This window comes from Galeopterus variegatus, unplaced genomic scaffold (genome assembly GCF_000696425.1).
Source record: "Galeopterus variegatus unplaced genomic scaffold, G_variegatus-3.0.2 Scaffold2203, whole genome shotgun sequence".
In the NCBI taxonomy this organism is placed as follows: domain Eukaryota; kingdom Metazoa; phylum Chordata; class Mammalia; order Dermoptera; family Cynocephalidae; genus Galeopterus; species Galeopterus variegatus.
The window spans coordinates 163,582-180,395 of record NW_007728314.1 but is presented as its reverse complement, the minus strand read 5'-3'; the positions used below and the strand labels follow the sequence as shown (position 1 = coordinate 180,395).

Here is a 16,814-nt window from a genome sequence, read left to right as displayed (position 1 = left end):
GCACAAGAATGAATTGCATGTATGATTTAATAGTGTGGGGAAAGTAGAATGGAAATGGGAGTTCAAGGAGAAAAAAGAAAGATGTAAAATTTCTGACTGAAATTCTGTCCATGTTTTCAAAGGATGATGGTAAGCAGAGCTGTCTCCAGTTCCTTACTAAGTGCCACCGGCCCAAGATAATCACACTTGAAAGGAAGCCACACTGTGGATGTCTTTTACTGTCCCCCCATGGGATGAAAATCGAAGATAGAAATTTCAAAACTGAATTGTAATGGTGCTCAGAAAGGTGCAACACCCTGTAGAAACCCTCCAACCACATCCTTTGCAACCTGTTAAAGTAATGACAAAAAGGGGCCGGCCTGTGGCTCACTCGGGAGAGTGCGGTGCTGATAACACCAAGGCCACGGGTTCGGATCCCATATAGGGATGGCCGGTTTGCTCACTGGCTGAGCCTGGTGCTGACAACACCAAGTCAAGGGTTAAGATCCCCTTACTGGTCATCTTTTAAAAAAATAAATAAATAAATAAAGTAATGACAAAAAAAAAATCGGATGTCAACTTAAAAGTGTGCAAAGGAATATGTCATTTTCTTTTATTCTTTTCTTTTTCCTTTTTTGGCTGCTGGCTGGTACGGGTAATAGATCATTTTCACATTTTCAGAGACGTGTGAACAAAAAAGTTTGAAGACAAGTCTAAACTAGCAATGGCAGCCAATAAGATGACCACCCACACTTCACTTTTTTCAAGAGACTCTTACCTAATTTCCAGCCCCTTATCTTGGGAGACCGAGAAGAAGCATTTTCTCTCTCTTTTCTGATCTAAACCCCAATTAACATGACAACTGTGGTATGGTGTGAAAAGAAAGCAGGTTTACTAGTGAAGAAACCAGTGCCACAAAATTGCTTTTGGCTTTAATGCCATCAGCTCCCCCTTTATGGACTGGTATCCTCAACTGCAATGTGTTGGATTATACAATATTTTAAAATATACATTTAATAGGCACAATCTTGTACTAAAAGTTTATAATCTTGAATGTCTCTTCCAGAAGTAACATTTTAAGACTCTGCAATTTTTCAATACCAAAATCTTGTGTTCTCCCCTCCTCCCTTCCCCATGCCTCTCCTAGAGAGGAATGAACACATCTTTGAGTAAAACATGCTGTTTGAGACCCTATGTCATATAGATTTGTGAGTTCCTTTCTGGTTGGAAGTCACCTCAAGACCCCGCCACCACCACCCCAAGGCTGTCTTATCTATAGTTGAGTTGGTGCTATGAGTCCAACACTAAAGAAATACTCATTAAGCATCTACTACTCATGTACTATTCTTCAAGCATTAGGGTACAGACAGAAATGAGTTCCAGCCCTTGAGGAGCTCTCAGTCTGGTGAGGGAGAAATGTGTGTCTGAGCAATCTCAGAAATACAATTGCAAATCCAGTTAGGAAAGTGCTACAGTGAGGGCACAGAGGAGTGATCAGCTTTTCTGGTGTTGTGAGGATGCTTCCTAGATCTGTTTAAATTGGGTTTTGAACAAGTAGGCAGATAGGAGGAGAAAGCAGAAGGCATTTCTGGCAAAGAAATATATGAATATATGAAATATATGAAAGCTTGATGGCACAATGGGTCCTGAGAATTGCAAATGTGTTTGGGATAGAAATTTAGGTTGGGAAGAGAAGCCAAGAAATGAAGTTGAATAGGTTGGTAAGCAGGGGACAGATCATTGAGTTTGGTCATTATCCTGAAAGCAATGGCAGTGGGGGTGAGTTACCTAGAGTGGGGGGGGGGGGGGAGAATACGTTCAAGAAGGATGATATGGAGAATGGAGCCTAGATAAGAGCTTACTTCAAGCGTTCAGGCAAGAGATGGGAAAGGCCAAATTACGGTAAACAGTGAGAAGATGGAACTTGATAGAGGAGTCAAGTGTGGCTCCCAGGTGTTCCACTTATCCATGCATGCAGAGTTATTGGAAAAATAACAGGTTTAGGGAGGCGAGACATTAGATTCATCTGTAGACATGGTGAGTCAACCCTGATGTTTGGCCAGCCATTGCAATGCATAGATATTGGTGTTCAGGTTGCACAAAAAAGCTTTAGGTTAAAGTCTATGTGGCAAATCACTGGGCACACAAGGTACCCAAAGAAGCCACTTTAACTATGGGCTCTAGAGTCAGCTATTAAAGAGACCCAAATAAGTTTTCAAGTCATCTTCCATGGTCTTTTGGGAAGCAGAAAGGATGGCAAGTTCTGGAACAATAGGCAAGCATAAGAAAGCACTTCAGTTTAAAAGTCTGCCTGAGGGCCGGCCCGTGGCTCACTCGGGAGAGTGCGGTGCTGATAACACCAAGGCCCCGGGTTCGGATCCCACATAAGGATGGCCGGTTCACTCACTGGCTGAGCGTGGTGCTGACAACACCAAGTCAAGGGTTAAGATCCCCTTACCGGTCATCTTTTAAAAAAAAAATAATAAAAAATAAGAACTAAAAGTCTGCCTGAAGGTCAGCATGGATTACAAAAAGAAAAAAATTAAAGTTGTCAGATTTAGACCTGCAACATTGACCTTTCGAAAACATGCTTTAAAAACAAAACAAAACAAGCCCTGAATCAAGAATTGATAAAATTCCTTTTACAGTTAGGGAGAGAACTGCAGTTCTATTTTCAAGGAGCTGAGTCTGGGACCTTTTGCTGATCCCTTTTAGGGTAGTACTGATTCATGGCAGTCACTTTAAAGCTTTGAATCTAAAATTGGCACGTAGATAAAACAATTTTATTTATTTATTTTTTTGCTAAGTCCAAGATAAATGTGGCCTGGCAACAGATCCTGAATAAGTGATAAAGTAGGGCTGGCCCGGTGGCGCACTGCTACAGTGCGCCGCTTGAGAGTGCTGCGGCACTCCCGCCGAGGGTTCGGATCCCACATACAGACCGGCCGCTCACTGGCTGAGCGAGGTGCAGGCGCAACACCGAGGGTTGCAATCCCGTTGCCGGTCGGGTCCGGTACGGGCGCGACACTGAGGGTTGCGATCCGTTGCCGGTCACGAAAAAAGACAAAAAAAGGAGAAAAAAAAAAAAAAAGTGATAAAGTAGAATTTTCACTGACCCTAAATATAATGAGTCAACAGCATCATACCACTGAAAGGAAGCTAATACTATCCTGGTCTACACTAATATTTAACAGCAGTGTTACTGGTCACCTTCTTATGCTAGACTCCATGAATACAAAGAAAAAAGGAGATAAGTCTTCCTCTGCCTTAAAAAAAAAACAAAAAAACTCCTGTTTAGCAGATGAAATACTCTCTTCTCTTCCCTATTCCTATACCACCAACACAAAGATATAACCCCTCCCATCCACACCCCCCACCACCTCCTGAATGTCAAACAGCTGTTGGTCATTTATGGAAAAGTTGCAATGCTAAACCCTCAGCAGACCGGCAGATACTTCTTGCTGTATTTATACATTTCCTAGCAACGGGGGACTGCATGGCAACAGGGGACTGCATGTTTTCCTATGTGACAAGCCCTGAAAGAGAGGCGAGGAGCCAAGGGAAAGCCATTTGAGTTTACTAGCCCCAGGCTCTGCCTTCCTGGAAGATCCAGCCTGGATACCTGAGAGTACAAACAGCCAGAGACTGCTTTTCTGACACATCCAACTTTCCTTACAACAGTACACACAACCTATAACAGAAAACATTAGACCTACCTACCTATCCTCTTCCCTACATCTTTAAGTCTCCGTTGCAAATAGATTGGGCTTAACAGTTCTGGCTGACAGTGTAGGAAAAAGTGGTGTGTGTCACTCCCAGCTGGGCAGTTCATTGCTGGTGTGCCTCCATAATTTCTTTTCCCGGCTATATCAGCCTGGAAGGCCTTAAGTTCCAGATGGTGCAGTTAGATGAAACTGCAGGCTACTTGGCTCGCATTAGGGAGAAATAGATTTTATGTAAAGCCACTACTCAAGTTTTTCTCTTGCAGCAATTAGCATTAAGTACCTTGACTAATAAACAATACAGCTTCCTCCTTGACTTCTCCATAAGGCACTGCTGACTTTTCATGTCCTTTGTGACTGCTCCCCATCCTTTTTGAATAATTCATCATTCTTTATCCTGGTACCCCCCCGAGTTCTATGTTCAACCCTCCTCACTTCCAAATGAAACTCTCAGCCTGGAAGAATTCACCTAGCTCTGGAGATTCAACTACCTCCCTTCAAATGACAACCTCCAAACCTACATCTCTGGCTTTGAGCACTTCTCTTTTGATCCAACGCCTAGGAAACGTAGGGCTTCATAGGATTCATGCATACCTGATTTTGATAGAAAATGAAAGTTCTGTTAAGATGTATAAATCAGGCTGGCCGGTTGCCCACTTGGGAGAGAATGGTGCTGATAATATCAAGGTCAAGGGTTCGGATCCCTGTACTGGCCAGTCACCAAAAAATGGAAAAAAAAAAAAAAAGGAAATGCCCATACATTCTGCCACTCATTTGGTCTCATTCTCTTTCATTGGTGGTTCTCAAACATTATTGTGCATCAAAATCACCTGGAGATGGGGGGAATCTTCTTAGAACATATTGCCGGACTCCATCCCCAGAATTGGCTATTCTGTAGGTCTGGGGTGGAGTATGAGAATTTGCATTTCAAGCAGACTTCCAGATGATGCTGATGCTGCTTAAAATCACTGCCCTGTGCCTAGAGTAGCAGTTGAGTGGCAAAAAGAAACCAGCTGAATTTTTTCCTAGCCCTGCCACTATCAGTTCTGTGACCCTGAACTGGGTATTATTCCAAAGATCATAGTTTCAAGATTCAATGATCTGTTTACTTTCCATGCATGGCTACTTCCTTCTCCTTTATCCCTCTTAAGCCTGTCACCACTCCGTACATAATTATCTGGAGAAAAAAGCATAAGATATGGTTATCTCCAGATACTGAAAAAAGCAAAAGTCCCCCATGAGGCTTAATATTCTCCTGGATAACAAGGCACTTTTGAATATGGCTTTAAAAGGATTCAGAAAATCACTTGGAGTAAAATTAGTATACGGTATTCCTGATGTCATTACAAACATAGCATTTTCCTCTTACAAATTGTTAGCAGGTGGCATTTAAAGACATTAAAATGTATCTACCCCATAGGGGCAGATTATAATTTTAAAATCCAAATCTTTCTTCCACATGTAATGGAACGCAATAAGTCACCACCACCAATTTATGACTGAAGTAACTGTTGGTACCACACAGAGAACTTTTGAGAGGGTTTGACTTAGTGGGAGGGGATAAGGATGATGTTTTCTGATCCCCTACTGGCAATCAAAAAGTTACCCAATCAATATTCTACCCTTGGGTCTGCTACCTGCTCTGAAAATCATCCTATTTTTTCCTCCAACACATTTTCCTAAAGTTGGGCTTGTGATTGCTTCTTGGACTTTCTCACCTTTTATCATCCTCCTCTGCCCCTACCACTTAAGGTCACTTATGATCTCATTATTTTTGTTCTCTGATCTCCTCAATGATAATGCAAGGATTTGTAGTCCAATAAACTGTCACTGGACAGGGCCATGGCTGGACAGAACTGCCCCCTTTTACTCTATATACTTCCACATCACTTGAGCTTTTGGTAAAAATTTACCTATTACCTCTATGACTGAAGGCACTCACTTTGTTACATATATGAACCTCCAGCACTTACCTCCTGAGCCACTCATTCGGCTCTATGCTAATGGAATGAGTATTCTGCTCGCTAAAATTTTTCATGTGGGTGTGTTTTGCTATCATTCCTTCAAGATTAGTTTCCTCAAGGTGAGGACAAAGTCTTCATTGCCTGGTGAAACCTTACTCATCCTTCCAGATGCAATTCAGATTATCTTCTCTGGTCTCCATCTGCCCAACTAGTACCGCATCCATTTTGGTAACACCCCATATTGCATATAGTCCCATACGAATTACCACCGCTGAATTCCCAGGCAGTAGTGCAGTGACTCAGTAAATGCTCCTTAATTGCTAACCTGTGAGTAAAATGAATCCCTATCACTTTTGTGTAGAATTTGTACTTTTGTACATAGACTAAAAAAAAAAAATTATGCATTCCATCATGTAAAACTCAAGATAGTGTACACATTCTTCACCATTTTGCAGGTGGGAGGATGGTCAATGATATTAAAAACTGTATAAAGTACTTGCTTGCACTTCTTTCTGGTGGCACGCACAAAAAACTAGAGGCTAATTTATCAGTTTTACTGTCTAAATCTAGACTAAAACGTTACACCCTTAATGAAGTCACATTAGCACAATGCAAAAGTTTTGCAATTAATAAAAATATTTACTTAGCAACTGTTAAGAGCAATTTCTAAAAATACCCACCTCCCCATTTTCTTCCAATCCTAAATATCTAACACAACACTTTATCACCAAGATTTGTGCCACTGTGCACTGGCATAAAAAACCAATGGCTGGCTGCCTGAAATCACAGAAATTGTTTACAACAGTTATTCAAACTATTTTACTTCTCTGAATCAGTAACACTGCAGACTTAATATAGTAATGTTGAGAAAAGGCTACATTTTTGTGCCCAAGACATTCTTTCCCAATGAATGACATGATATAAAAGTACTATAGAACTAAGGGAAAGAAAACCCTTTCAGAGAATATAGTGGTATATTAGAACAATCCATATAAATCTGGGTGTATGGGAATGCTCCAAAAATGTAAATAAAATATTAGCAACCACAAGCAAAAGAGCTTAATCAAATCTGGCTTTACACAGCAGAAAGCAAATCTTTTGAATGCATTCTATTCTTGATCATTCAATATGGATATTGTATCTTAACTCCACCCAATTAATAACACTTAATTTTAGTTAACGGTTTTAAGCTGCTTTTTAAAAACTTTCAACTTGTATTTAAGACTTTTAAGCAGCCAAACTGGCTAACACTTTTCTTTTTGCTATTATCAACACACAGATGAGGTACTGGTGATAATTAGATAAAGAATGACTGATAAATACCAACTTGTAAAGAAATTGCTCTGGCTTAAAGGTTCTACTAAGAAATTTTTATTTATTTTTCTTGGTGGTTGGCCAGTACAGGGATCGAACCCCGGACAAACTGAGCTAACTGGCCAGCCAGAAATGTTTTTTGAAATGTTAAAAGTACTCTTTGTCCAAGCTTCTAATCTTGGTTGGGGTACTTGAGCACATCTGCACATCTTTTTCGGTTTCATTTTCATCAACTCATCTCCAAGAGACTGAAGAAAAAGAGGTGTAGCATTTGGTTCTAAACGTGTTTTCTACTGAGCCATGAAATGACCAAATAGGTCAGTGGGTAAATCAGTAAAAAACCTGGATGAGGGGCAAAGTGAGTTAAAGACTCTTTAGGAATGGCAAACCTTTGCTGTTGAAAGGCCAAAGGACCAAAACATCAACACAACCTTGTAGAATTAACATACACAATTACATTCACTATACACAAGACACTGCCACGCCTCCTTGACCCCCTAAAGCCATTCCCTCATACTTTCACTAAGAGCCCTCATTCCATTCTGCCTCAGATTATTTTAACTGTTCACATCCCTCTCCCTTCACCTCCATCCCCAACCCTGCCACACAGCAGCTTTTTGCATATGGCAGACTCAGTTCTTAACTGGTGAATATGGTAAATACTTCATCACTACCAAAAATTCCAGATTTTCATGTTAATGAAAAATACTAAAAAAAATACTCTGCAATTTACTGAGATTAAAATACCTCTAAATAATTCAAAGATATGATTATTGTTAAACCACCTGACACATCCTGTTTTACTAAATAATTGAACTGTTATCCTCATGCCACTCACTTTCTCAAGGACCCTAAACAATTAAGTAAACCTATATACTCTAATCAGATATACATCAAATAGTAAGTTAGAAATGCTATAGCGAAACAACCAAGTTACCTCAAACCCAGCCTCTTTTTAAGACTTTACTTTCTGGGTGTGGGTACAGAGAGGCCACTCATTGTCCTTGCCTTTTAAAGTGCCTGGATCTTAAGAGGTTCAAAAGCTCCAATAATGAGAATATCTACTTGTGTAAAGTTTAGGCCAGATGTAGCAATTATTCATTTGCTTATTAAAGATGGCTTCTGCCCTGCCCAAGTTTAATCAGAGGGTGGGGGAAGGAGACAACAAAGCCACACAACTTTGCATCCCTAAAATTTTTAGACCTGAATTAAGCAGGCCTCAATTACAGCCAATTTAATTTTGATATTGCAAAGCCCAGATAACACATCTAAAATGAATTTTCAGATTTCCATCAATTTGAAAAATCTTACTTGTACACTAAAGTTTGTAAAACTTAATATGTAAAGTATTTAAGGGTGCCTGGAACATAACACTCAATAAATGACAGCTAATATCAATTCCAGGGTTTAAAGAGTCACAAAATAAGAGAAGCACCATGGTTTAACAGTATGAAAGCTAATGGGAATCAGGTTTAGGTCCTGGCTCTACAAAGATTACCAGGATGCTTCACGTTGGGTAGATCCCCACTCTTTTCTGAAACGGTTCAGGAATACGAGCAATGATGCACATAACTTTGAAAACTGAAATTTGCAAAACGGTGTATTTCTAACGCATCATTCCTTTTACCTTTACTAGCTGACATTCTACCTCAAAGAAGAGTTTTCCCTTCTCTCCATTTTTGTATCAATATGGAATCATATTCTTATTTGATGAGTTACAATATTATCATTTATTCTGATAATGTTATTAACACAGATTTTGACTATTATGAACCCTTCAATTGACCCCTGTCCTTTTGACATGTATCCACAATTTTTTGAGGTTTCCTTTCTGGCACAATATGCAGTTCATCTTGTATTTTTTCTGCCCCAGCCCTGAAATCATACCTTCCTCCAGGAGCCATGGTTCCTTTCAGTACTCAGCTGTCTTGAACAGCTACTCTAATAGCTCTGCTACTGCTCAACATTTTCATGACTCCACTTTTGATTATGTTCTCAAAACTAGTCTAACACATCATTTCTGAAAAAAAAATCTTTGTCCTTCAATATACTGTTTGTTGATTAAACAGAAAGCATGGCCCGATTAGACCAATTTACACTTGGTTCACTGCTGTCTTTGGCTGTTTCAAAAGTATACTAAAAAATAATTGCCACTGAAAATATTCTAATAGAAGTTTTATGGGGAAAATCCCCGAATTGCAAGCAACAGTACTGTGTTGAAAGTATATCCTTACAAAGTCTTATTTTAAGGGGTCAGCACCTGGGATATATAATCTATAACATTTCTTTACTATACTTACATCTCCTCACATCTTCATCACGTGGTTATCACTGCCTAAAAACTGGCAAACAGAAAAACTAAAATATTGCTACATACCACTTTGGCTCAGAAATACTAGGTGGAAAAAAACCCACTAGGAGTCCACCTGCATTGAGTGCTGTTTAATTTTCAGCTAAGCTAAAAACATCTTGGCCAACCATTCTTAGAATTCCCACAGTTCATTCTAAACAAGCGTTACAAGAACTTATCCTTGATATTTCAGCAAACTTTAGGGAAAACTAGCTCGTTGGCTCGGATTCTAAAATCCTTTTGTTTGATATTTTTATTATAATGCAATTAAACTTATAATTACAGTATGCTCTCCTTAAACATTTAACAGTGTGGCAAGAATGAGGAGAAATAGGAAAGTCTCTTAATAAAAATTATCTGTTGATGGAAAATCATAATAAAAACAAACCTCAAATATCCTTGTAGGCCATAAGAGCATTAAGCACAACCATATGGGAGGAGATAAAGAGTCTCTCCCTTCACATATATTCTTTTTTATTTTCTTGTTATACCTTCCCAAAACAGAGACATTCAACAGTAGTTAGAATGGCCATCTCCCAACATTTAAAAAAACTGTACCCCCCAATGGGTGAACAAAGTAAAGAGTAGTAACCTAGAGTTCAGCTGAGTAAGCCACTGTGAAGCCTTAAGTAGTGAGGTCTTCCAATTTCAGAGTGATGTGTCTTCAACTTGTATCATCATTTTAGTGGAAAAACATAATTTAATTTTGGTGAAATGAGATTCATCTCCCGACAGGATTAGTAACAGCATTCACTGAATTTCACATTCTTCTTTTGTGAACTGTGAAGAAAATCAATAGCAGCTAGAAGATCAATGGGATTCCAGCTCCAGCTGCAGATGGAATGACGATACACCAGGACAAAAACACCTTATATTTTGATTTACAAAGCTAACAGCAGTTTTAAATCTGCAACTTACAGACCAACTACACCACAGCCTTTTCAAATGGCAAAAATACAAAAAAGTGTTACAAAAATATTTCAGAAAAAGTGCATAGTCTAAGTGCATAGTAAATAAAAGCACTGAAAAATATCTTGCTAGAGGGAGTTCAGCTTGGGAAACTTATTACCAAAGCTAAACATTTTTATTTTACACAAACTATACTCAAAAATAGCTTTATGAGACTGATTTCTGGCTAAAAGTATCAAAGGGTTTATTAGTCAAGAAACAAATACCTTAACTGACAAGGGTGGTTGGAAAAGAAACAAAGAAGCTGCCTACCCCAAAAGTTCAGACTTATTAAGATTTCTTCAGTACTATGTTACTAATATATCCCTTAATGGCAGAATGTGGTAATCATGGAATTAATTATTGCTAAAGTAGTTTTCAAATAAAAAAAACAGTAAAAAGAAAAAAGAAAACAAAACAAAAACAAATTAAACCTGACACAATCTGACCAAACATGTCAATTTACAATTTCAAGGTCGTTTTACAAAATACCTACATTTACACAACAGGCTTCCGGCAGCATTTTCAGAAAAATGTTCTTTTAATTCATCCTGACATGTTATAAATGAGCAAGGTGCACTATCTGAAGAATATCATCAATAAATTTTCCTTTCGAGTCAGAGAAAAAGAAAAGAGCGCGCTAAAAAGATTGGAGAGGAAGCGCACGCACACAGATAACTTAACAGAAGCAAGTGAGGGCTAGAGATGATCAACAATCATGTGAACCTTACACATGTGATACTCGCCAGGGATAAGAGCCAACTGCTCATAGCCACATCACAAGTATTTTAAAGAAAAATATTTTGTATTCAAACCCTTTAACACTTTCATTCTTATTCAAAATCAGTCCAGCAGCAGGAGTTACAATACCAAGTTCTGACAGCTGTAGTACTAGGTATTTCACCTGCAAGTCATTAAAAAAAAGAAAAAGAAAAAACGCCTTTCCCCTTCAGACCAAAAAAACAAAACAAAAAAACCCAACCACTTTAAAAAATAGTTGAGGAAAAGTTGTAACACTAAATCTTGCAAAGGACTATCATGTAACAAATGGCTTGAAGTAGTCTATCAAAAAAATTGGGGAGATTTTTATTTTGTAGTGAGTCAGCAAGGCATTTTTTTGTTATTTAAAAACAAAATCTCATTTCCTTACAGAAAGTTTTTAGTTTTTAATGAACTTGTAAACAAAAAAGCTCCCATTTTAAAATAAAAACAAAATCCCAGATCATATAGATGTTTACAGTGATTACATTTATCTAAGCAACATACATACATGTTCAGTTTTAAGATGTTAACTAAATTTTTGTGACAAATATGTTTTTTTTTTAATACCAAGAACATTATAGAGTTAATGCAGAGTCCTAAGGATAATCTAGTAGTCACTAAGTTTTTCTTAAGTCTTCACTTTAGATGCTGTTATTTCTAGCACAGGTAAGCAGGCAGAGTCTTTCATATGCTCAAACACTGGAATCTTTGGTTGCTACCATATCAGCTGGCTTGCAAACAAGAAGCCAACCATTTTAAGAATGTTTTAAGTGAACAACTTGCAAACCCCAGGGATGGAAAAACCCTAAGAATGCACAATTGTGAGCATTTTACAACCATCACAACTGTGGCTGAAGACTGTTCATGCCGTTCTTCTGAAATGAGATCTCAAAGCAGTATAGTTCAAAATAAAAGGTTTTAAACAAAAAATTGGCATATGCACAATTTCTCCACCAATTTGTGTGTCAACCATTTAGTCAACTTTTCCACTTGAAAAAATGCAATAGAAAACCGGACACCATGTTTCACTATCTCAGTTAATATTCACAATTACAGCGGCTACAACTCAGGAAACAGCATCACCAATGCTGCTCAGAGCCAGTTTATACTGAAATTAAGTTCATTACACCAAGTAAATGGTTGTCCACAACCACTGGCTAGTGTACATGTGAACTAAAATTTCTAGATTTGGGGAGAAACAAATGCTGCTCCGATCATCTGCTCTGCTTCTTCTGTTCCTCAATTCATGCTTAGAAACCTGTTAAAAAATCAAAACAGAAAAAGAAAAGTTAAATTTGAAGTTAAGAAATATTTTTTAAAACAACACCCAAAAAAGGAGAATTGGGTGGAACTGGGCCCATAGTTACTTTTTCATCTATTTGAAAACCAGTATTTCAACTTCCTAAAACAGAAAACATTAATCTAAAATTAAAACTTTTCTGTTTTGGATGACTCTAGGAAGGAGTGGTGTACAGTGAATTAAAGCCTCTCAGTTAGCACACTACTAGTAGTTCAAATGAGAGCATGTTCCCTGTTCACGTCTGTGTTTTTAGTACTTACAACATATTATGTGTCCAAAATATTTGTCAAATGAATGAAAAATAGATTGTTTTAACTAGAGTACAGTTTTAATAATAATATGAGCATGAACTTTTCTGTACATTATTTCCAATACAAACTAGGAAGAGTAAGCTTCAACAATAAATGTATTTGAGGCATAATTATCTGAGTTGTTCTACCAAACACAGACCTGAAAAATATGATTTCTGTACAGAAACCTTAGACAGACCTTCAAAACTTTGTTACTTCACCAGTTGCATTAAAAAAGATTTTTTTCATCACTGATTTGAAAATGTAAACAGGTGATGCTTTTTTTTTTTGGCTTTATTTACCTCTCAAGTCTTCCCAGCCTGCTCACACTTCCCTCCTCTCCCACAGGTAGACTCTAGGGCTTCTACATAAAGGCAGGATTAAATAAAAGAAGCTTTCAGGTTCTAACAGCTATATTTTTTATCTATGGCAAAGAGAGGAAATGTGCCTATCTCTTAGCAATAACTGAAAAATCCCATAAGCACTTTCTCTTCTCACCTACACTTTTTTTTTTCTTCAGGCATTGATGCTCCTTTGTCCACCCCCTTCCACACCCTTAATAGATGCCCTAATTACGGCTCATTCTAGTCCACCCTGACCTCTCCTCACTTCTTTAGCATAAGCCATGTTTTTGTCAATCATAAACTGCTCCTTTTCTTTTTTTCAGCCATAGGAGCATAACATATATTTATTTATCGATAATCTAAATATTAGAAAGCAAAAGTGAACTCCAGTAACGCTCCTTTCCTTTTACTTCTCAAACATTTATTGAACATTTATCCTATGGTCTTCATGAGATAAATAAAATACTTCTATTATTTGTTTTTTATGCACGTATATATATATATTTTTTAAATTAACACCAAACCATTTATACATCATTTCTTCGTAAATATTCTCTCACTTGTTAACTAGGAGCTTTTTCATTTGAGGGCAGTCATCTTCATCGTTTAATAAATATATTGTTCTAAGCCCTGAAGACAAAGATATCAGTGCTCTACTTCTTTGTCTCTCCATAGTGCCTAACAACAGAGTAGATATATAATAGATTTTTGCTGCCTCATAAGAAACAAATGCCAAAAACGGAAGATAATGAAACTCTGAGAATGTACTTCACCACAGGGAACATTATCTATTTGACACATATTATTAGATAGAATTAGCAAGATAAACATTAAAAAAAGTCTGTCAAATCAAACCTCAATTAAACTGAAAAATGTGCTTTACTCTGTGACCTAATTCCACTTTAAAAATAAAGGATAATAGGGCTGGCCGGTTAGCTCAGTTGGTTAGAGTGTGGTGCTAATAACACCAAGGATCAGGGTTTGATCCCTGTACTGGCTGGCTGCCAAAAAAAAATCAATCGGTACAGAATAAGAAGCTATGCACGGTAATACACTATAGCTTAGCTAAATAGAAATTACCCTTATTTGGTTTCAAGTCCTACAATTACTCTTAAACATGATTAAAAGAAACATGTTTTCACAACTAAATTGTTGGGTTTTCTTTTATCATAACTTGCTTACATAATCACATATAAAGTGAGTAATTTGATTGTTATGTTGAATATACCAAATGGTTTTCAAATAGAAAACCACAGGCAGTAACAATCTAAAAAGGAAACATAAGTCACGTTGCAGTTAAAATATTAGAAAATTCTAGTGTCTTTAATAATAGGGAAGCCCTAGACGAGAATTATATCTATTCATCTTTTAATCTGATATTTGAGGAATCGCTTGGTCAACTAATGATTACAATTGTTTAGGGACTGTCTAAAGGCTAGCCTAACAATATTCCTGGTAGAATAGAACAGTCAAACCCAGATGTAACTCTTCAGATGGGCCACTGGTAGGATACTCCACCCAGTAATCAATGTTTCTCCAGTGAATTGTCCTAAGATGTTATACTGAAGTTCGTTTAGAAAAAACCTCAATAGGAACATGCAACAGGTATTCAACGTTCAATCTTCAAGCACTAAAGCATTCTTTTCCCCAGTGTACATTAGTCCTTGGTTTTTATCTTGCAGATTGGGTGGTATCTTCTGGCTTCCAAAAGTTCAAGAACCCATCATCACTGTATTGTCGGTTAAAATGAGGGATGAATCTCTTTGTTCCTAAAAAAAAAAAAAAGAGGGAAAAAACAAAGTTAAGACTGGGTTGGATAATTAATGTAATCATTCAGGAGTTAATAGCTACATTTAAGTTTCTTTTCAAATCTGCAAAAGGAAAAAAATGTTTATTTTTTATTTATTTATTTTTTTTTGTCTTTTTTCCGTGTCCGGCAACGGATCGCAACCCTCAGTGTTGCCCCCGTACTGGACCGGGGACCGGCAATGGGATCGCAACCCTCGGTGTTGCTCCCGCGCCTCACTCAGCCAGTGAGCGGGAACCGGTCTGTATGTGGGATCCGAACCCTCGGGCGGGAGCACTGCTGCGCTTCCCAAGCGGCGCACTATCCAGTGCGCCACCGGGCCGGCCCCCCAAAAATGTTTATTTTTATATAACTAACAAGTAGATTCTTTCCCTCAATCTGAAATCTAAAAAGCATGTATCTGTTTTTACTTGTGAATTAACTTCAGATGTCCCCAAAACTAGAAACCAGTTCAAATGCACATTTATGTAGAAGTTATGCTTATAAGTTTGTGATGGGCTTTTGAAATTTAGGGTCCTTTCACAATGTAAGACATAACTTTTTAAAAGTTATTTTGGGGGCCGGCCCGGTGGCGCACTGCTACAGTGCGCCACTTGGGAAGCGCAGCGGCGCTCCCGCCGAGGGTTCGGATCCCACATGCAGACCGGTTCCCGCTCACTGGCTGAGTGAGGTGCAGGGAGCAACACCGAGGGTTGCGATCCCGTTGCTGGTCCCGGGCCAGTACGGGTACGACACTGAGGGTTGCAATCCGTTGCCGGTCATGAAAAAAAGAAAAGGGAAAAAAAAAAAAAAAGTTATTTTGAATGTATATTCACTATGCAACGTCATTTATATTTACTAACTCTTCCTATAACATGCTTGTGTGGGTTCTCTTGTTGGCACAGAATTACGCTTGGAGAATTTTGAATCAAATTGGCAGTATGTGAAATTAAAGAAAAAAACAAAAACAAAAAAACCTACAATAACTCTTCCTTACCCATAGAAACTAAAAAAGAATTAAATTGGGATGGATAAAGAAAATATTTTATTTTTATTACTACAAATGAGATAAAAGATGATTTAAGTATATAGTAGGTATGCATCATCCCTAAACTACGTTAAAAAAAATAAACTGATGATCTGAATTCTTTTGTCTTCCCTATTAGAGAATTCATTCTGCTACAGATTTCTGAGGTTGTTTAGTTTTAAAATACCTGTTAAAATTGAGTCCTTCCCCAACTGGTAGATGGTCTGCGTTATACACCACTGAATCACAGCAACATTGTACTCTTCTAGGTCTTCTGACAGTTGTGGTATCATCCAGACAATCTGACAAGTTGAAAAGTTTGATAGGTCCAGCAAGCCTTGAAGACGTGGGCTCCAGATCAAAAAACCAACTCTTGCATTCTCATCTTCACTTCCTGTTGGGTTATTTAGTTTTCTCGCTAGCTTTACTGTCCACAATAAGAAGCTGACAAAAATTCAGGATTTCAGCAAGCAGATGCAGTTCCCTGGTACTTCTTTGGATTTAGTATATTCAGAGCAGATCAGTCTAGTCTCTCCAGATATTTCAAGGTCTTCCCCTGTGACTTGGGTTACATTGCTGAGTGACCAGCCACATTCCTAGCAGCAATTAGTGAAGTCAGAAAAAGTTAAGCTAGACATAAATGACAGTGAAGCCCAGTAAATACTGGAAGGTAATTCACGGAAGACCATGGACTCAATGGGTTAATGTGATGGAACGATATTTCTAATCTCCTTTGAATGCAGACAATTTGACATCTATCTACACTATTAAAATAAAACTATGCTTATTATCTACGGCTGTGGTAGTGAACAAATGGGTTAAGATGATGAGAGCAGAGAATAGAAGAATTATGTGAGGATCCACCTTTGGCTTCACAATCTTCTGAAATTCTCCCCACCTCTGCCGTCAACTGAAGAAATGGTGAACTTAACCGGATTTTGAAGTTCCTAAAAATATTTCCTTTAGGGCCGGCCTGGTGGCGCAGGCGCACTGCTATAGTGCGCCACTTGGGAAGCGCGGCGGCGCTC

At 38.1% G+C, this 16,814-nt stretch overlaps 1 protein-coding gene across 4 annotated transcripts in view; it reads right to left on the bottom strand.

Annotated features, from left to right (window-relative positions):
* Positions 1-11,329: 11,329 nt before the first annotated feature.
* CSNK1A1 (casein kinase 1, alpha 1) overlaps positions 11,330-16,814 on the bottom strand; it is a 51,637-nt gene continuing 46,152 nt past the window's right edge. For 2 of the 4 annotated variants that reach the window (XM_008580910.1, XM_008580912.1), the window contains one exon: positions 11,330-12,297. In XM_008580910.1, coding sequence (XP_008579132.1) covers positions 12,290-12,297 — 8 coding nt within the window. In that variant the 3' untranslated portion in view covers positions 11,330-12,289. The remainder of the gene's footprint in view (positions 12,298-16,814) is intronic. The other 2 variants (XM_008580914.1, XM_008580911.1) reach the window with 1 other exon arrangement.